This window comes from Falco punctatus (assembly GCF_963210335.1).
Source record: "Falco punctatus genome assembly, chromosome: 5".
NCBI lineage: Eukaryota > Metazoa > Chordata > Aves > Falconiformes > Falconidae > Falco > Falco punctatus.
In genome coordinates, this window is record NC_137584.1 from 43184252 (window position 1) to 43206400 (window position 22149).

General features: G+C 37.2%; 1 protein-coding gene across 7 annotated transcripts in view; it reads left to right on the forward strand.

Annotated features, from left to right (window-relative positions):
- UTRN (utrophin) overlaps positions 1-22149 on the forward strand; it is a gene marked incomplete at its 3' end in the record, with an annotated part of 398254 nt that overhangs the window by 139720 nt on the left and 236385 nt on the right. For 6 of the 7 annotated variants that reach the window (XM_080390591.1, XM_080390595.1, XM_080390592.1 and 3 more), the window contains 11 exons: positions 1591-1782; positions 3625-3797; positions 8383-8533; positions 9909-10084; positions 11218-11353; positions 13512-13661; positions 14867-14951; positions 16547-16752; positions 17856-17973; positions 19858-20063; positions 21016-21170. In XM_080390591.1, the coding sequence (XP_080246717.1) occupies positions 1591-1782; positions 3625-3797; positions 8383-8533; positions 9909-10084; positions 11218-11353; positions 13512-13661; positions 14867-14951; positions 16547-16752; positions 17856-17973; positions 19858-20063; positions 21016-21170 (1748 nt within the window). The remainder of the gene's footprint in view (positions 1-1590; positions 1783-3624; positions 3798-8382; positions 8534-9908; positions 10085-11217; positions 11354-13511; positions 13662-14866; positions 14952-16546; positions 16753-17855; positions 17974-19857; positions 20064-21015; positions 21171-22149) is intronic. The other variant, XM_080390594.1, reaches the window with a different exon arrangement.

The window sequence follows — 22149 nt, forward strand, 5'->3', positions numbered from 1 at the left end:
TAGTTTGTGGGTTTTACTGTGGTGCTTGCTTGCTACTTTTCTGAATCAAAAGCAATGCTGAGTATTTTATGATGCTTGTCTGTAATACTTAGTAGACGCAATTTATGCTTATGTGCCTGTGTGTCCTATTTCTTTGGTATGCAGTGAATGAATGAAAGCATACCATTGTGGGAAAGGCCTGGCAGAAGTACAAATATGTCCCCAGTTTCAATGTAGGGATGACTGTCTACTACAAAACAAAACAAAAAAACCCAAACACAAACCAAATAAAATACTTAGGAGCGTTCAGTGCACGAGAAGAAATCCTGAATGGTGAACACGTGAATATACTTTTTTCTGCTGCCATCCTTTTTTCTTTTACACTACACGTGCTGCATATGTTAGATTCCAGTTAATTTGACTGACATATTTAAAACACTCAGAAACATGTGGAGGAGGAAGATAGACGGGTGTCTGCAAACAGCTTTGTTAGTGGAGCTTAATATTTTACTGGTTGTCAGCTGTGCTAGTGATTAGCATGTGTGCATCCAGCCCAGCCTAACTGCAAAGTAAAAATCACTGGCTGAAATTGCTGTGAACATACGTTTATTCTTCACACTCTTAAGTGTATACTCAACTGTTAGTACATCGTGCAGTCAAGGATTCTGTCTTGGTTGACTCAGATACTCTGAGTACAGGATGGTGGTTTAGAAGTTGCTTGAATTCTTCAGTACACTCAGCGGTGGGTTTACTTTTCCATTGCTGATTTCAAAGAACTGGGCTGTTTTCAAAGATGGTCATAGAATCCTGTTGGACAAGAAGACTGTCCAGCAAAAAGTGTTTTCAGTCTTTGGAGTATCTGCTTCACCTGCCTTCCTCGGCTACCTTTGCTGGGCATGGCAGTGTAGTTTCTTGCAGCAGGCTTCCTAACGCTTCAGATTCAGGCCATCATTTTGGTCCAGGAAAAAGCTGCATTAAATGACTGTTCTTGCTTTCTTACCTGCTAACGTGGTACTTGGCTAGACAGCCTCATTTTCCAGCCAGAGCGAGTAACAATTGCCAAGGTCTTGAGGAGTTAGTGTCTCTTATTGCTGCAAAAAAGCATATTGTGGTACTGGTAGAGCACTCATATATTTAAAAAATGGTTGGAAATGTGAGTGGGGCTGCTTATTGAAAAGAATGTGGAGAGGAAAAAAAACAGTCTCCTTCAGTAAATTGGTAACTTCTGGGAGTCCTTGATGGCACCAGACAGTGGGTTGTAATTGCAGCTAGATACAGTCTTGATCAAGAAGTGTAACTTGTGGAAGTGGTAAGGATCAAGGTAAGAGAAACAGCAGTGCCCTTCCCACTCTCCAGAGTTTTAATAAAGAATAAGACAGGGTCATTGTGATATCTACAGTTTTATAACTTTTTTTATTTTATTTAAATAAATACAGAAAGAGCTCTCTGCAGGACTTGCAGCTTTCTGAATTTATGTAACCTTGCTAGAAAGGCCTTTGTTCTGTCTTTTAATGTAGAAAAGTACTTACTCTGAATATAGTTTACTGATATAGAATTTTGTAATAAAATTATTTGTTCTTTGAAATATAAAATGAACTTTCATGCTTTTAGGCAATCCCTGTCCAGCAGAGGCTAAAAGGCCACTTTGATGCTGGAGTTAGGACCTTGCCTTTCTTGGCTGAGTACTTGGTTGAAATCAACAAAGTCTTGCTGGCCATGGCTGATGTTGAACTGCTGCTGAATGCACCAGAGCTCAATACTGGCATCTACGAGGATTTTTCAGCTCAGGAAGATGCACTGAAGGTACTGCATGTCTTAAGAATTATATTCAGAAGGAAGAAGGGCAGAAGGAAATAGCAGGATAAAAAACACTTTAGAGACTGTGTAGCTCTGTATTTTTGCTCAGGTTATACTGGATCAATATACACTGGAAATGAAATAATGAGTCACTTTTGTGGCTAGTTTTCTTTCTATGCAGATACAAAATGGAGCAGTGTGGAAGCTGGGCAGGAGGTTGGGAGAGAAGGGTTGAACTTCTTTTGTTGGAGAAACTGTTGTGGTTTTCTTCATGTAGTCTACATAATATGTAGAGAAATGCTAAGTCAATCTCGTTATGTTCCTGCTTGGTCTCCTTAATATAGCTGCTGTTCTCTGTGTCATGTGAAAACAATTGCTTATATGGGAAGAGGGAGAAAGGGAGATTCTTGATTTTTGAATGTAGCTATATATGAGGCTGTAAGACAGTGGTACCTGTTCTGATTAGCAAAGCATCGACATGTGCTCAGTTTTAAGCTCCCACTTCTCATTGTCAGCCTGTGGATTTACCTGTGTGATTAATGATGAGGAAGCAGTTAAGGATTTGCCTTTCTTCAAAAGGGGATGAAGAAAGTGTGTTTGAAAATATTGAATCCTGCTGTTGTGAGTTAAGTGTGTAGGAGTCTGAGTCCTGGTTAATTTTTGCGCATGCAAAAGAGCAGGATACAGAGATTCCCTCAGAAAGCATCCACTGGAGTTTGAAATTGCACATTGTGTGGTATAGCGTAGATGTACCTCTGTGGATTGGGAAGCATAGTGGGGTCTGTGCCTTTATATTTGAGTCAGTCAGGCTTTGCCTCTCACCAAGAGCTAGATCAGTTGTTTCTGTAGCTGTTATACAGGTCCTTTAAAACCTTTCAGAATTTTAGTCCACTTTCCAACCTGATTTTCTTTATGCTGTGTACATGCTTCCACTTTTTGTATTTGTTTTTTTTTGTCATAGTTTTCAAAAGCAAATACGGGAATGATGCCAACCTTGACAAAGCGCATGAGACTACTGTTTTGTTTGAGATTCTCTTGTCCCTATTTACTCTGCTTCTGTGCTCCCCTAAGTACAATTAGGAGTGTTTATGTTAAGATGGGTTTGAAATACTTCATTTTGGTGCAGGTCTATCATCTGATTTTGAAATTTTGATTTGTTCTAAGGATTCTTTCAGAAGCAGCAAATAGCAGAGCATAGAATTTTTAGAGGGGTTACTGTTTTAAATTCAAAAAGATAAGTAAATTCCACTGTTTGCATGGACTGTTTGTCCTCTGAATACCAAGGCGGTCTTACAGCAGCATCTGGTTTAAAGGTATTTTCAAGTCATAGTTCAATGGTATTTGAGATTGCTTTAACTCTGTCTGCTTTAAATCTAACACTTTTATGTAGCTTATGCTTTTGAAGTTCTATGCATATAGGAGGTTACATGAAGCATAATGAAGTCATGTCTTGTGGCTTGTCTTTTACATGAGGAAGAAATATGTATAGTGTCTTTGTGACATGGGCAGACTTAATTAGTAATTAAGATACTGCTGTTTTGAGAAGTATGGTGTGTCCCTTTACCTCAGTAACAGATTGGATATATAAAATAGTTCATACTTTTTATAAAAAAAACTGAGAAGGACACATACTTAAAAAGATGTAATGGATCATTCAGTTCAGTTGCTAAAACTGATTTAATCTATAAACTGCTGATGCTCATTGTCATGCTCTTATTTTAGATACTGATTTTTTGGAACAGTGTTCTGAAGAGATGAGGTTTTGGTTGTCTTTATTTTTTTTTTTTTTAAATTATTTCCTCCTGGTGTTGACTTTACTAATGGCTTGTGTCATTACTGTGCTTGCAGAACATAAAAGATGTTTTGGATAAACTTGGGGATCAAATTGCGGTCATACATGAAAAGCAGCCTGATATTATATTGGAAGCATCTGGACCTGAGGCGATACAAATAGGAGATGCGCTAACCCAGCTGAATGCAGAATGGGACAGAATTAACAGAATGTACAATGATCGTAAGTGGTAAGTCAAGGATGTTTGGTTTCTGTGACCACATGGTAAATACTTTATGTACTCCAATATATGCATTATCCTAATGATCAAGATAGAGTTTGGGAGTAATCAGCTTCAATATATTAGTATTACACAATAATTGCCAGAATTATCAAGTATTGAAACAGTTAACATGCAAATTGTAGTTTGGGTGTTTTTATGAAGCTGATTGCTTTATAAAATAGAATATTTTTTTCATAAAATATAAAATTTTTGTTTTATGAAGGTATTGCAAAGCAAAATTCTAGAAGAAAAATGTGGAGTAGAACATCTTTTAACAAAGAAATCAAGGCTGCTTATGAAGGAGGGAATGAGTTTGTGAAAGAATGGGGCCTTTAAAATACAACATGTTTTATAGTTGCCAATAGTCTTTGTTGAAAGTAATTAAAGATGACCGGATTAGAAAATTTTGTTGTTGAGAGAACAAGAGAATATTGAAATCAGTGCTAAAGAAAAGAGTGTTTCCCATTTCCTTTCCACGAATATCAAATAGCTGTAATTTCACTTATGCCAAAAACATTGGGGAGTGGAAAGTTAAACTAAGCTTTGATTTTCCCCCCACCCCTTACAGAAGATACTCTAAACTGAAAATGCCTTATTACCTGAATCAACTTTAAAGTGGTATTGAGTTTGTTTTTAAACATTTAGTCGAACTTGGAAGTGTGTCAGAAAGGCGTTTGAGGTTGGAATTGGTGAAAGTATGAAAGTATGGGTTCAGGAAGTTACAACTAAGCCGAAGAAAATCACCCTGCAAACAGCAGCAGGCACTAAGATTGCTGCTATGCAAAAAAACCTTAAGAACTGAAAATAATTTTATGAAACTTAAAATTAAATGCAAAGGCTCATACTGTAGTTAATTTGCTTTTAACAGTATTTGCTTTTTAGTGGTGATATAAGGTAATGGTTAATGCAAAAGTTCTGTAGAGCATAAAGTAACATCTAGCTATGTTCACTTGCTTTGTAGCACCAGAAATCTGTTATCAAAGACATTTGATAGTGTATTTTGAAGACATGTTTTTAGGAAGAGTGTGTATTACATAAGCTGCTGTTTTCAACTCTTTCTTTGGATCACTGGTGTATGTATAGGAATATGAAAATTGGTTGTTGGTATTGTTTAAGCAGAGACTTCCAGAAGTTCTGGGCCATCGGAACAGTGAAGCATCAAGGTTTCTAATAACTCAGCAGGCACTGTTGTTTCACTGTTTTTTCATTTGAAAACAAATAGTGGTGCCAGCTAGATACCACTTTCTGTGCTCTTGCTGGCTGCCTGTTCTCACCTGCTGTATTTGGAGACAAATGTTCCAGAATCTGGTGCTTATCTATATTTATATGCCTGCAGCTATTTTGTTGTCTTCATAGGTATGTTAGCTAAGCTTTAGTTCTGCCTTTTTCCCCCCGTAACTGAATTGAAATGCTTTAACTAATATTATCTTTTTGTAAGTATGAGCACAATTTCATTTACTACTTAAATTTGATTTCATTAGGTAGCCAGGGTTAACCAGAAACCTCGTCTTCCGATTGAAAAAGATAAGCGTATCAAAGAATAAGTTCACTATTTATGATTAGCTGGCAAAATGCAACAGATTACCTCCTCAGTTGGTTCACTGAATACAAATTAATACTGTGCTTCAAAAAGTTTGTAAGGCTGTGCATCTTAAGAAGAATAGTACTGGGCATGATTTCCATACAAAAGGGACTACTGGACTAGCAATTTAAGCTAAATGGTATGTAGCTTCCTGAATATATCGAGTGCTGCAATTTTAACAGAAGCATATACTTTGATTAATGAAGACAATGTTAGTATCAATATTAAAATGCTGTCTTCCGGCATTAGTATTTTTATATCCTTTCTGTTACTAAGAAAGTTTTTTAATCAAGCTTATTCTTGCTTTTCCTAGTGTTGCCCTAATAATAAGCAAGAAGGCTAGAAGACTCTTATGTCCTTGTTAATCTTTGGCTTTTTTCTATTTCTGGAGCGGGTGGAGATTTTGACAGAACTAGGAGAAACAGCATCTGAATTTTGTGGCAAAAGATTGATTTAGTTTTCAGAGGTAGTAGCGATTTTGTTATAGAGTCAGTTAAGTAGCTGAACCTTTGAAAAAAGCTCTGATGTAGCCAAGCTCAAGTTGGATTAAACTGTATTTAGCAAAGCTTCTAAGTGTTTAACTAAGTCCAGTTGACTTCAGTTTGATCTGAACATATGTGTGAAGTAAAATGTCTGTGTGCCTGTGGGGGCTTAATGCTTTGTTGAGCTGTTTGTAACTATGCTGATTCACTAGTTTTGCTCCTTCTGCCATGGACTTTCCCCCAGTGCTAAAGGTGTTGATGACTTGGGAATGACGAGTGGTTTGGAAGCAAGTGTATTCCTGTGGAGGAGGCAAGGAGTAGCCAAGCCTTGGTTGCTGTAGGACAGGACTTCATTACTTTTATAGGGCTGTAGGGAAACGGCAGCATGTGCATCTGGCTCAAAATCAGAGTCAGACTTTGTCTAGTTGCTCAAAATACTGATGGAACTGTAGGCTCACAACAGAAATGGCAGGAGTTAAAGCTTTGTATCTCGAAGTGTTCTCTTCTAAAGTTTAAAAATTCTGGATTCTGAAAAGGTCATGTGTTCAAAACTCCCTCAAAAACTTTCATTTTGAAAGGAGCCAATAGAATATTCTTCTAAACTATTTTAAGTGCTTAGACTATCTCTTCTCATTAAATGTGGAATGAGATACTATCATGAGACAGTGTGTTCAGTTAAACTGAAATGTACCTCAGAAATAAAAGGAGATTGAGATCTGGGGTCAGTCTACAGGTTGGGCTAGTGAATTGAGATGTGTGCAGGAAACTGAAACGGTGGAGCTAGGAGGTAAAGTCAGAAAACTTTTAAGTAGAGATTTTTAAGGCTTCCTTCTTTATTGGAATTGGTCCACATGAAGAAGAATAATAAAAAAGCCCAGTATGTGCCAAGAAATATGGATGTCTTGCTAAAAATGGGATATAATTTTGATGAAAATAATCCCACTAGGAACTTAGGGGCTGTTGAATTTAATTAGTGAAGAAAATTGATGCAATGGTAGCTCTTTTAAAGTTTGGTTTCAGATATCTTTGTTGTTAATGCTGCTCATTTCATATTGCCTCTGTATATATGCAGTAATGCTGGAATGTCTGCTGTTGGAATTAAGGCAAAAATAATGGGCTGCAGATGAGATCTTTGTATTCCCATTTGTAAGAAGGGAAAAAGGAAGACCTGGGAAACTGCAGGCCAGTCTCACCTCTGTGCCCAGCAAGATGGTGGAGCAGATCCTCCTGGAAACTATGCTAAGGCCCATGGAAAATAAGGAGGTGATTAGTGACAGCCAGCATGGCTTCACTAAGGACAAATTGTGCCTGACAAATCTGGTGGCCTTCTAAGATGGGGTCGCAGCAATGGTGGATAAGGGAGCAGCAGCTGACATCATCTGCCTGGACTTGTGCAGAGCACACTGTCCCACATGACATCCTTGTCCCTAAACTGGAGAGACATGGGTTTGATGGACGGACCACTTGGTGGATAAGCTATTGGCTGGATGGTCACACTCAAGGAGAACTAGATGATCTTTAAAGTCCATTCCAACCCAAATTCTATGATTCTATGAAGTTTTTCTCTGTGACGTTAGGGTGTCCTTTTATTAGCAGGAGACCTGACCTCCTATGTCTTTGAAGACTACTGTTTTTATTAGTTTGGGCCAGGATACTATCCAGTCTGTTGGTGTTCCATGTTGTTTTTCATAAGTCCTGTGTCCTTTGAGGTATCTGTACTATTTGCTTTATAATGTTAACATAAAGTTTGCAATCAACAAATAGAAAGCAAGCCACTTTCTCTCCGCCTTTCTGACATGGATTCCTTGTTTAATGTTCATGGACTGTTTTTGTTAGTTTGTTAACATAGTAAAAGTCTCATTTTAGGTAAAAGCAGCCTTTTGGCTGTGATAATGGAGCCTCTTCCATGCTAGAAAATGTTGCCCTTCAAGTTAAGCTACACATTAATTTGAGGCTGCAAAGATGATGATAATGAAATGCCTGGTAAATTATTGTGTGATTAAATTGGATAAGACTTACTTATGCAGCCCCACTGGTAATACAGTCAGTTCTATATAGTCAAAATCACCTTCACTTATTAAATTCCAGGCACCAGGACCCTATAGTTTATGAATAAAAAAAATAATCTGAACAATTAATCCTGGTTCATGTTCCACATGTCTGATATCTGAACTGTTTTATCATAAAGAGAAAAAGGGTTATGCAGACCAATTTGATGCAGCTAATCAATCTTCAATGCGAGCAATAGAAAGAAAAGTTTGCTTAGGAGTGCCCCTTCTGCCTTCAACTGGAAGTTAATGCCAGGCTGTGCTGTTGGCTTCTACCAGTTGTTACTGTGTCAGGAAGCCTTCAGTACTGGGTCTTGGTTAACCAGGCAGTGTGCTAGCCTTTCTGTTTGTCAAGGCAAATTTCTGCTCACCAGAGTAGGAGTTGTGGCCTTTTCACTGAAGTGGTTTGGGTAATTTTTCAATGCTTTGCTTTCAAACAGTTGCTTTGATAGAGCGATTGAGGCGTGGAGGCAGTTCCACTGTGATCTCAATGACCTCTCCCACTGGGTGACGGAAGCTGAAGTGCTGCTGGCAGATGCCCGTGGTCCGGATGGCAGCCTGGACTTGCAAACAGCTGGGCTGCATCAGCAGGTATGTGTGATTTGTACAGAAAGCAAGCAAGCCCGAAAGCCTAGATCTTTCTTCCAAAGTTCTGGTTTTCTCTATAGATATATAGATCTGAAGTTAGGCTGTGCAAAATTACACTATAAAAAGTGGTAACTCTTAAAATTTCTTTTTCAGTTGCAGTTTAAAATGATCCTTGGGGAAGAGCTCAACTGCTTATAGTATGGGGTTTTGTAATGACTTTTAGTATGGATGGATCTGAGCTAACTTGATAATTCAAATATGGCATACTTTTTGTTGTTGTTTAAGTTTTGTTACAGCTTTAAAAATACATTAATCAGTTAAGAAGTTCAGTATGTTATTTCACTTACTTTCTACTCATCATAAGAAAAATGGACCCCAACAATAGTCAGTTATAACTTAGCAAAATATTTCTTGAAACTATTGACTTTGCATGATCTTGCCTTGTATAAGCAATCTAGAAAAAGAGAATATTCCAATTAGAGATGGCTTGGGTTTGATTGTTTTAGACTTCAGTTCTGGAATTTAATTCCCTTATGTCTTTCTAGCTCATCATTATGAAAGAGCAGGCTTTTCTGTTTAGCTGAACTATTTTACTTCCTTTAAATAAGGAAAAGAAAACATAACTAAGGATCAGATATTTATTTTTTCTTCCCTTTTGGGAGTAATGGTTATCCAAGAATTAGGTGTGTGTTGCAAAAGAAATGTAAGTTCTGCCTACAAAATACAGTTTTTATTTTATCTCTGTTGCTGGTGGGAGTTTTCTCCTAGGGCATTTGCGTTCTCTTTCTTGAGATTTCCTGATCTAGCTGCAAAGAATTTTTACTAACAACCTAAGGTTTTGTAAGTGGTTAAGGATATTTGAAGGTTTGATCCTGACACCTTCTGACTTTCTTTAGTTTCATGGATTTTCTGAGATGTCTGGAGACCACGGCAGCACAACCATAATAATCCTAGCTAAAATATTGTGAAGTTACAGAAATAATTAGGGGCATAGGTTATGAAAAGAACTGGTTAAAAAAAGTCATACAATCTGTTAGCACTACTAAAAGCTGCTGTACATTAAGAGGAAAGGAATCAAACATGAGTGTGGACTCTTAACACTGATGGTTTAAATGAAGCCTTGTGATCCTAAGTAGCATTCAGCAGCCTATTCTGTGTCATTATCTTTTTATGACACTCATTAGAAAATTGAACTAGATTCCACAACAGACTCCTAATAACTTAAACCAACGGCATCCAATTTTTAAGGAAGATGTCTTTAAGTGCCTGTTTCAGTAAAATAATAGCACCCAGTATTCATCCTGCATATTATGAGCCACAGATCAAAGTCACTGTAGGTCAGTAATAAAATTCTGTATGGCTTTTATATTTCTGACAGGAACTTGAAGAGGGAGTCAGCAGCCATCAGACCAGTGTTTCAGCACTGAACAAAACTGGGGAAGGGATCATACAGAAACTGTCTGCTACAGACGGGAGTTTCCTACAGGAGAAGCTGGCGGGATTGAATAGACGCTGGAAAGCAATTACCGTGGAGGTTATGGATAGACAACAGAGGTAATAAAATTAATCAGAAATTTGGATGTCTGACCAGATCCGATGAGGAGTGTCTTACTTAGAAGACTCTGGGAGAGGTTCTATTGCACGCTGTCATTAATCTGAATTTCCCTGACATTCAGACCTCTGTGTTTTGAACTGTCTTCTAGAACCAATTTCTCATAAATGCACCTGCAACTGGTTGCTTACTGAGTCTGTGTTTGATACAACCCACCAAATGACAATCACAAAACTTCTTTTCTTATGGTTTCCCTTTGTTTTAAAAACAATTTCATTGCTATGCCAGACTTTTTTTAGGAAGGAATACTCAGCTACTTTCTCTGGCTGAAGCTGAACTGTAAGTACATTACCTTGATTTCTGTTTTTGCATTGTCCAAGACACATTAACTGAAACACTTGTATTGTTCTTGAATTTCCACAATACTATAAAATAAGATGATTAGGTCTGTGTTTGCAGCCATTTAATCCATCTGACTAGATATTTTCTGAAAAAAATGAAACCCCATTTTGAAGTAGCATTGAATTTACTTTGGAAGATCAAAGTGTTCTGAGATAAGATACGTGACTTTTCAGCATGTCTGGGAATATAAGGTCTCCCCTCTGTTCTTACTGCTAAAGAATTGTATAAGAATCAATACCTGGAAAAAAAGTGTTAATTCTGGAGGCTATTTATATGTTTTTAACATCTCCTGACACATTTAGAAACATAGTAAGATTTCTTTTGGTTTAGTTTGAGAAGTTCTGTTAAAGCTTTGTGTGATATAGGGAATTTTCCCTTTGAGGGTTTAGAGACATTTCTAATACTTTTACAAACAGTGACCTTGTAGTGGCTTATAATGGTTGGGCCTGAAGGTGTTGTCATTACTGTCAATTACGTTTAATGTTTTCTGCAGACTGTTAGAAGTCGATTTTATGACGTTGGAACAGAAATTTATCTATTTTAAGGAGGTAGTATTGAATGGCAACATACTTGCAAATTAATTATGAGGATAAATCCTTTGAATAACAAAATGACTCCTTTAAAATGCTCCAACCACTGAAAAACATGTGACTGTTGCATCAGAAGTAATGTAGGACTGATGTGCTGTGTTCATTGCAGAAATCTATGTGAGTTTTTTGTTTTCCTTTCTAAGACTAAAAGGAGAGAATCAGCAGCTGATAGAGTACAGAAAGAAGCTTGATGAGCTGCGTTGCTGGTTGGAAAATACAGAAAATGCTCTGGACACAAGATATACCTTCGACCATGAAGAAAACCTGCAAGAATTACAGGCAAGACTGATTAGTGTGTGTAGTGTATACACATGTATGTCTTCTGCAAAGCATCAGGGCATGACTTTTGTGGAGGGGAGTTGTCACATTGTAAATAGCCAAAGGAATATTATGGTTGTGTGGGACAGTTTTGTGAGATTACTTACACAGGAAAGATGCATCCCATAATGAATTCGGGTTGAGTTGATAACTATGTCACCTAGCCAGAAGTAGGTGGCTATGTATTGGAAAGTGAGAAATATATGTACTACTGATAAAATTTAGTAAGTGATATTTCACTGGAGGTGGTGTCCCCCAGTCAACTTTATAATTGTCAAAACTTTAGCAAAAAGCTGATAAGCTTAAAATGGTAAGTCAGTGCCATTGTCCCAGTTATTGGGCAGCTTTAACACTTTGTTACGTGTGTAAGATGTTATTTACCCTGGTTTTTAAATGATAAGGGTTTTGGTCATTTCAGTTAAGTTGGGTGCTTATGTATGTGTGTATTATTCCTGTTTATTCTGTGGCTGGCTTTGACATCAAAATATCTGTAGTTTGTAGGATGTGTGAAAGAGAATGTTTCTGGAATCCTAAAAGAATGGAAGGAATCGTCAATCCAACAAATCTGCTTACTCATTTTAAAAAAAAAAATCAGTAATTTTTAGAAAACCAAAACCAACAACCTTTGTTAGACCAAATCAGGTGGAAAGGCTTGAACTTCCAACAAATGTGTATACATGATGTAAAGTAGTTGCAGTTGTGTTTGCCTAATTGACTTGTGTCAGTTGAGTATTTGTAGTCTTGATTATCATGAAAGTTTAACTTTTCTTGTCGTCTACCTTTAGTATAGATGCCTGAAGTAAAAGGTAGAACTAGAATAAGGCGGGAAAGAGAAGAATTTGCTAGAAAAATACTGTTGGAGAATTAAGTACCAATTTAGCCCTATGAAAACATGAACATGTTAAATTGTGGTTAAGTATATCAAGGAAAGGTGAGTTTGCAATAGAACAGGTACTGAGTAAGACTGCTGGGCTGTTCAGGAGGATGGAGAACTTCTCGTCTGCAAAGAAACTCAGAGCTTGCCTTGTTTTGTCTCATCAAAGAACAATGAGAAGGGAAAGGATGATGAGATAAGGAAGTATAGGGAAGATGAGCTATTATTAAAGGGAAGAGGGAATAACAGAAGCTAACTGATCAGCTAGGAATAAATACAGGCTGGGAATGGGAAGAATGTTTCTAAACAGAGCTTCTGGAGCAGCCTCCAATTAAAAAGGATGTAATGGGTTTTAAAAAAATAATGCTTTTAAGGTAGACCATTGAAAATTTAGGAAGGGCTCTGTTTGGTACAATGCTTATTGTAGCAGGGTATTCTGTTCAGTGATCTCCCTTCCAGGCCTGTGTTCCTGTCACTTTACTATGCATACCTCCATAATACTGGAGTAACAGAGATTAGTGTAAATATTGGGATGGATAAATGCGATGTGTACTTGCTGTTGTAATTTTCTTTTAATTCTAGTACTTCAAAGACAGAATTTGTGATTCCTACTCCACAGTGCCTTGTGGTCTATAGGCAAATAATAGCACAGTTGATTTAAAGTCAGTGGGAATCCAAGCATAAGCTTTTTCTTTTCCCAGGATCTGACCTGTACTTCATTATTTAAAGAGAAAGAAGGCTGTGGGAGGTTGATCAAAATGAAGCTGTAAGGTTATGTTTAGTTTTTAAATACGTTTAGAGTACACTTCCTTAAGAATAAAGTACTTTGTAGTGATTGACTGTGTACTTGTATAATGCAAATATTTTTTTTTTAAACGAATGCAGGCAACAGTTTTGATTCTTTGAATGTTGCCTTTTGGATACAAATGACACATCCAGAGTTGATCAAACAGAAGCATCTTGTGAGATGAGAATCAGTGTGCATGATGTGAGGCTGTATAGGTATCTTGGCTATTTGCAGTTTTGTGTTTTTTTCCAGTTAGCAACAAATGTTGATATTTGAATAAATGTTTTAATCAGTTCTTGACAGAGCATAGAAACCAAAATAGAAGGTTTTCTGTTACACATTTCCAGGAAAGTTTTCTAAATATTGGAGTTAAAGGAAAGCTTCTCCTCGCCCTCCTCTTTACTGGCTTAAGCATGTATGCATTTTGCTTCTGCCTAAAACTCTTCTGCCCCTTTTAGGTCTTAAGTGAAGAGATGGAAGTACAGGGAGACAAACTGGAATGGCTGAACAGAACTGAACCTGAAGTGCTTTTGGATAAAAATGTTGATCTTCAGGAAAAAGACAAACTTTCTGATTGCCTGCGGTCCCTCAATGTGAGGTGGAACAAGGTGTGCATTTCTTCAGCATTGGGTACCTGAAGTTGAAAATACAGCGGTGTACTTGGAATGGTTGTTTTCCTTTCCATGTATCTGTGACTTATATAAAATCTCTTGGAAGCCATGCAGGCATGGGCAGGAAACGTGCCCCAGTCCACGTCTACATTAAAACACTGGTGGACATTTTTTTTTTATTTTATTTTTGTTTGTATTGGCTTTCTTTTAAACAGCTGGGACAAAAATATTTCACTTACTTGAGGGCAACGGTAATGTATTAATTTGAAATTGAGAGAGTCACAATAAATCTTTGCTGTATAGGAAAGTTGAATATTTGCAGCAGTTAAGAGGAAATCAAATGAAACTGTGGTAGGGTTTAGTGAGAAAATCTTGCCAAGTGTGTCTGGGATTCTTTTTGAGTATAACTGCTGTAAATTAGAAATTCAACTGTTCATTCTCAATGGCAAGTATGTGAGAAGAAAAGAACTTTCTGGCTGGAATAAAACCAGTTTTTTTTCAAGCAAAGCCTGGAGGCCTAAGTGAAAAAGGAATAGAATTGTTTGGGACTATGTTATAGATCAGGGAGGTAAGAGTTCATTGGGAAAGGGGCTTTTGATAGTTCAGGGAAAGAAATAAAGATGTGTTTTTACTTAGCCCTGAAAATGGGGATTCCCCCTCCCTCACTTTGTGTATTACATTTCCATTGCTGCCTTTTAAAAACTTAAAAAAGGAAAGTGGGCAAACTTGCCTTTACTACAATGGAGTTTAATGGTAATATTCTTTCTTTTTAAATTGTCTCTATTGCTCCACTTCCCTGTCACTGACCACATATCAAGCTTTGTATCATCTTTCCTTCAAAGTGTACTCAAATAATGAGTCATAATTTTGATGCTTAGGTAGTAAAAAATCGTGTAAACAACCTGTCTACAACAGTTCATTTATTTCTTTCCAAAACTGAGGTAAGACACTGGAATGGATTGAAATAATACTCTGAATACCTTTTGGCATAATTTTTATTGTTTTTAAATGATACCTTATTGAAATATATGATATACCAATGTTGATGATATACAAATATGATGATACCAATATTGAAATATATCGGAGGTGTGCTGTTGGAGCAAGTATTGTTTAGAATATTTTGTCTTCCAATAAGTGATGACTTTTCTGCTGTTAATATAGGTACTCTTACTGTTTTTATCCCTCTCTGTTGGCTGTAGGTGTTCAGAGAAGTGCCTGACAGAGTGAGAGAATTAGAGGCATTTGTTGGGCAGTCTCATCTTGTTACACAGGCAAAGCCTTCTGGTGAGTGATCAAACCTACTGTTGTGCTTAATTGTATTGAGTTTAGTCCTTTTGGTAGTCAAAAATAATCCAAAAAGGAAAACCTTCCCTATGAACTTAGACAATGGAAATGAGGAAACATTGTCTACTGCTGTACTTGGGGCTAACTTCATGTCACTGTGGGAGAGGAAGGGAGCGTTTGGTTAGGGAAAAAGTCACTCTACAGTTCAAGGTTGGGAGAGCCCTTTGGTGTTCCCCTAAGAGCTCTGAAATGGGGGACTGTTTTAGTAAAACTTTACCCTCTTCATCAGGAGCCAATGTACCACACAGAATAAAAACCAAAACAGCTATGTTTGTGACAGCCTGGATCCCTATGGATTTGTGCCTTGTGGTCATGCCTTTTAGTAATTAAGATCCACTAGAAGCTTTCTCTACAGCTAATTATGTGTGAAGTATTCTCCTGCATGCAGACTCTCTGCAGTCCTATAAATAAAGGCCATTCTGCATCTTTCAGCTCAGAAGGGATGCAGACAGGTCTTTCTTATCTGCTAGACACTTACCTTCCTGAATCTTATAGGGGAAGCTGTCTAAATATGATATGGTCTTGTATTGGACCCTGAAACTGGCCGTCTTTTCAATTTGTTGGAGGCAGATCAGCATATAAAGAGTGTAAACAAGATGCCTAAGTCTGTTAGAAAACTAAGTAAAAAAGACATCCCTTGCCTGAAAAGAATTTGAAGCTTAACTTCAGTAAATTAACTCCATTTTTTTTTAATTTAGCAGCAATAAACAAAATTTAAGGAGGAAAACCAGCTTCTGTTTAAGCCTTTCAAAACCTTAATTCAGCTTGTTTTCTTTTCCTACAGGGTGTTTAATTAAAGCTCCTGTATTTCATTGCTTGAAGCAAGTGTGTAATATTCATGCTCCAACTTGATTTAACTTGATTTTAGCTTGTTTTCATGGAACTAGAGCACAACCAAACATAGCTCCTGGAGCAAATCCTTACTGTTCAGCTCATTCCTCACTTCTTTGCAGTGTCAGGTTTGAAAAGATAGAAAGGATGGAGCTAAACTGGTGGGCATCTCCCTTAAGGCAGTTGTGTGTTGCGAAGTCCATGAAGCATCTATTGCCGTAGCTCAACCTGCTTGTGCTTAAGTGAATTTCAAGCCAGTGTGGGAAAAACCTTTCTGCCACATAATACAAAAGTGAGGAATACAACTTTAGACATTTATCTTAAATGAAAGGATTGTTTGTTATGGTTAGTAAGTGTCAATTCTCTTCTCTGTCAGTGTTTAGCCTCACTCCATTATATTTAATGTCATTTTGCCTTTGCAAGTTTTCTTCTTGTTTGTTTTGTATTTCGGCTGAATCATTTGGGTGAGTCTTTGGAATGCAATTAAATAATTAATCACCTTAAAAAAAAAAAAAAAGGCAAAAGAAATGCCAGTTTAGTTAGTTTCTAGGGGTTAAAGTGTCTCAAATACAAATTTTGCTGCGCTTGCTCTGTAGATGCTGTTGCATATTTAAAGGAATTACTAACCTCCCCTCTAATTCCCACAGTTGCACATGTGGGCATGACTTTTTTTTGTCTAACAAAAGCCCCAAACTCTCTTTCAGGTGTCCAAAAGGTGGTGCTAGTATCTTCCTCATTGGAAATTCCTGTTCAGACTCAGCAGGCTTTAGAACTTTCTGCACCTGCTGATCTGGATAAAACAACAACTGAGCTGGGTGACTGGTTGGTATTGATTGACCAGATGCTCAAGTCAAACATAGTCACCGTGGGAAATGCGGAAGAGATCAATCGGACTATCGCACGAATGAAAGTATGTGTTTTTTTGAAAGCTAGTGGATTGGAAAATTGGCTCATGCTTTAATAGCTTGTGCAGTCAGTAAAGAAATTACATGTGTTTTTAAAAAAAAAGAAAAAGAAACTGACTATAAACTTGAAAATTACACTTTAAGTGCTGTCATTATTATACTCCTCACCCCTTTACTATTTCCTGTTAATTCCAGTGTCCCTGTGTGAGCTAGGCACTGCAGTTTGTTTTAAACAAAGCATATAGAGAATGCCTTCTGAAAATGACATCTTTTGGGGAATGTATAGATAGATTATGCTGCAGACTTTGGAGTAGCTTCATGTTTGCTTGGAGGGTGACCTTTATGATGCACTCTTTAGTGGTTTCTAACGAGTTTTTTTGTGTTGTAGTTAGACTACACTGATTTCCAGAGACATGCTAAAATGATTGAAAGTTGTAACATTGATGTAAATGTTTCTGTTGATAGCTCAGGCTGTATTGAGCAATGACTAAAGGTGGTATTTGTGAGATGTATGCTGCCATTAAGGTTCATGTTATGTGACTTGATATCAATGAACATGAGTAACTGTAGAGCAAAAGCTGCAGGCTAAACAAGTGTGTCTACCATAATCTGGAATTTGAGAGAGTAATGTGATGTACAGTAACTTTGGAAACACTTTCTTTTAACTGTACAATACTTGTAATATGGGCTTCTGGTATATTACCATAGTGAAACAACTACATTTTTATACAATATATGGTCAGATTGTTCTTCCCTGTTCTTTTTCTTCTCTCACAGTCTCTCCCCACACCTATATATAAATGATCAGAGCTTGGTAAGAGAAAAATAAGTTATGAGAGAGTGAAAAACAGATATGGGAAAATATTGTGCAATGACTGTAGTAACTGTGTAGTTTGTACAGGTTAATCTCTGGATTTTCAGTAACTGTAATTCAGAATATTTTTGCTTTTAAAGCAGTACTGTAATAATGTGACAGTTCAAGGGTTACAATAACGATGGGAACAGCCATCTACTTGTGGTGACACATATATGTTTTATCTACAAATATTACACATGATGTTAACTAAATGATTTTTGGACTTAAAAATGATACTCTAATTCTCAACAGATAACAAAGGCAGATTTGGACCAGCGACATCCTCAGCTTGATTCTGTTTTTACATTGGCTCAGAATTTGAAAAATAAAACTTCCAGTTCAGACATTAGGACAGTGATCACAGAAAAATGTAAGTTTCTGCAGTCTGTGTTTGCAAATGCAACGCTCCCATGGCAGTAAAAAATCTTCATATCTTTTTCTTAAAGTCTTGATTTTGAGCCTAGCTGAAGTTGCCTTCCTTGAAACTGAAAGTTTAGCAGTTAAGTGGCTTTCAGTCTAACAGTCTAATGAAAATTCCCGGGACAAGAACTGTCACTTGTTTTCTTGACTGCCCATATTTTCAAGTACAAAGGTAGATGGTTTTGTTGGGATTTCAAAGTATCTTTTGAAGAATTTGAGTTACATAATTTGAGTTACATGGTGGCCACAGACCCAGGGATGAGAATTTCTTATTTATTGATAAAAAGGAACATACTCTTTATCCAATATAATAACATGTTTTTTTTTTAATAAAACCCCATTATTATTTTCTGTTGAGTTACTGAAGCTTTCTTCGAAGTTCTATGACTTATGTGATGCCTAAAAAATAATCTGAAAGTTGCCTGTGGGTTGAAATTGGTGAATCTGTATTTCAGAGTGTTGAGTTTGTCCACCAGTAATACAGTAACTCTGACAAGTGCACTTGCTGCCACAGACCTGAGAGCTTTGTGAATCTAAATAATATTGTTGAATTTATTAAAGTTAAGAGATCTTTTCAAGCAGATCAAGCATAATGGCTTTAGATAATTGTAAAACATTTTTTAAAAAAACAAGATTGCAAAAGGTAAAGTTCATTTAAGTGATCATAGCTCAAGCACAATCTTCGGCATTTTTACTTCATGGAAGATTGAAGTGACCTAAATATAAAGTGTGTTAGTTTTCTAATAAAATTGAATGCTTACTGGTAAAATACATATATATATATATATATGATCTGTTACATACTGCCTACCTGTTGCTGCTTGGAATACATATTTACTCAAGAAATCCAGCTTAGTATTTTTGTTTGGCTTGCTTTTTTTTTACGCTTGCTTTTTTACTCTTTAGTTCTAATTATATAATGTGTTCCTAATAACTGTCATGACAGGTAATAGGGAAACCTGGTCCTAATTCTATAGACTATCAAGTAATGTGCTTTTTTTTATGGTCTGCAAGCGTTAAGGAAAAGGTATGATGCTATTAATTTATTTCCCAAGGCAGACTTACTGCTTTCCCTGACACATTGTTTTTTGTCCTAGGCTCTGGTCATGTCTTTTTCACCCTTTGTTTATTAAAGGTTAAAGCCTGTTTATTGATCATCTAATGTAACTCTAGTCATTGAGAGAGGAACAGTATACTTGAAGGAAATGCAGTGTGATCAATAACTTCTCTGTTCTGCTGTGTAATCTACATAAGCCTATAGAAACCCCTGGTGGAATGAAAGTGCCAAAGTAGGTTGTTACTGGAGTGTTTCTACGTTGGCCATATTTGTAGTGCAGGTGCCAGTAGACTGTCTTCAAACACATAGTGGTCTGGAAAGCTTAGGCCACTTTGTATAAACTATCCAGATCTAAACAGTATTTATTTATTTATTCATTATTTATACTGGTTTATGTTGCAGATGCATAAAGATGACTTGCTGGTATAGCAGTCACCCTAAAATTGTGCTCCTTGGAGCCCTGTTGCTGGCATATCTCTTCAGTGCAGCTGTGCCTCCCACATGTGTACTTAAAATGTAAAATAATGCCTTTGAAATATTCCAGAAATAAAAATTGTCACCTGTATACTGATCCACTTAAGAGATAGCCAAACACTTGCATTTTTCATTTGCTTGTGTGAATGTGTAAACTACATGAGGAACTAAAATACTGAATATGGGAACTACTTTATTTGAGAATGAATTATGTTATTGCTTCGTGTTCTAAGAATTAAGTGGTAGTTATGGCTACTTGTTTGTTTCCCTTGGGTTTTTCATATTCTGTATTGTCCTCCATAGTGGAGAAGGTGAAGAACCAGTGGGACAACACCCAGCATGGTGTGGAGGTGCGACAGCAGCAGCTGAAGTACATGCTGACAGACAGCATGCAGTGGGATGAGCAGAGGCAAGAAATGGAGCGCCTCATGGAGCAGTGTGAGATCCGTCTGCGTATGCTCCTGCAGGCCCCAAAAGAGATGCTCGCCAAACAGATTTCAGACAACAAAGTAAGACAATCTACAATTTTTTTTTCCATACCTGATTCCTCAGTCTATGTAATGCTACTGGATTCAACTGATGTGCAATATACAATTTAGTTGTAGGACTTATTTGGCAATTCCATCTCTTTTTGGGCATGATATATTCTAAATTGTCTCTGTTTTTTAATATATCAGACTTGCTAAGAATCACTTTCTGAGAGGGAAACAGGGGGCATGTGTGCGTGTGTGTCCTTTTTAGGCGTAGTTGAATTGAGTACAGTGCAGCATCAAATAAACGGTACACAAAAAGCTCAAACCTCAGGCGAAGAAAAGTTTAATTGTACAGCCACAGAATGTAGCATGTATTACTTCATAGGAACCTATTAACAGTATTTTAGTAAATCTAGAAATGGAACAAGTTATTTAAAATTATCCTGAATTTGACTTCTGATGGGTGCTAGGTGTATTGAAGACTTCCCCATGCCCCCCCCGCGCCCGCCCCCCCCGCCCCGAATTCCATGCAGTCTTCAATGCTTTTCATATTGCAGCAAACCTGCTGTGATAAATAAGTAAGGCTGATGTCCTTTGTCTTGGTGGCTGTCAGAAAAAGGGCAGGTTGTAGATGGCACAGGATGAGAACTAAAGAGGCAAATCAGCAATGAGGGGCTCTTATCAGTATCGTATTTAGAACAAGACTATACTAGAGTTTAAAAAAAATAAATGTGTGTGTGTATATATATATACACATATATTCATGAAGGGACAATGTAGGGGTGCAGCTGGGTATGGAAAGAAGCAAGGAGTGTGACTGTAAGAATTCCTTACTGATCCATAGCTATTTTAGTACAGTTTTGAGCTTTTCATTGCCTTTCTCTACATGAGCAGGGGAAAAAGGAGGGCTGTATAATATGTTAAAATGCATAATATTAAGCATAGTCTGATTTTTATTCTGATATCTCACTCTGGATTTACTTTTTAGTTGTTAGTACAGGATTTACATAGAGGTGACATCACGGTAGCTGCATTCAATGATCTTTCTAATAAACTTCTTCGAGAGTATCGTGATGATGATACAAGGAGGGTGAAGGAAACCACTGACCAAATGAACACTTGTTGGGTTAATCTGAACCAAAGGTAATTAAAAGGTTTCACTCTATATGTAAACTGTTTCTGTCTTAAACTTGTATCCTATGTATACATGTGAACTGAAGTCTCTGCTTTACTACAGTGTTTAGGGCTACTGTGCGTAATAAGTAAATTACAGTGAAGCTGTTTTGAGTTTTGATGATTGAAATTCCCACAGTTCATGGGAGGCTTCTGTATGACTTTCTGTTTATGTGGCATTTTGTTAAAGGGGAAAAAAAAAAGCACTTATGTTTGGTCTTCAGTTTGCCTGTGGCTGTTATTCTCTAAGCGTCTTTGAACAGCTCCTCTCTTGTTCCTTCATGCTGGTATGCTTTACGTATTTTTGTAGTTTGTTGCTCTGTCTCCTTTTCATAAGGCTGTAAGTATTCGGCTTGGTCTTCCAGTGCATCAATTCATTATGGTCTTTCATCTAATGGAAGCTTTCCCTCAATGGGGCTGTGCTTTGGGTTCTGGAGTGTGATGCTTCTAGCACTCCCATCTAGAAGATACTTGAGTTATAGGAACAAAGACTTGAAGCTTAGTTCTTTCTTGTCATCCTCTATAAGACACATTTGAAAATATATCTTAATGAAAATATGGTATTTCCCTATGCATAATATTTTTTTCCCTGCAAGGTAGTCTAATCTATGCAGAAATACTTTTTAGTATTTGATAGACAATTAAAATTTACAGTAGTGTCTGACTCAGTGCCAGCAGCTTAAATGGTGTGTTTGGTGGTTAGAGGGGCAGAAGAGAAAATTGATCCTGTGTATTTGGGAGTGGGGGAGATGACAAGCAACCAAAGTCTGTATGTGTGTGTGCATATATGTGCACGTAAAGGGCAACTGCTTTTGTAATGAGATGTCAGTGAAGGAAATAAAAATCCTAGGTAATAAAGCCTCTGAAGCTGATGTTATGTCCTAGGGAGTGAGAGGAGGAGAACTTCAAAGAATCAGAGAATGGTTTGGGTTGGAAGGCACCTTTAAAA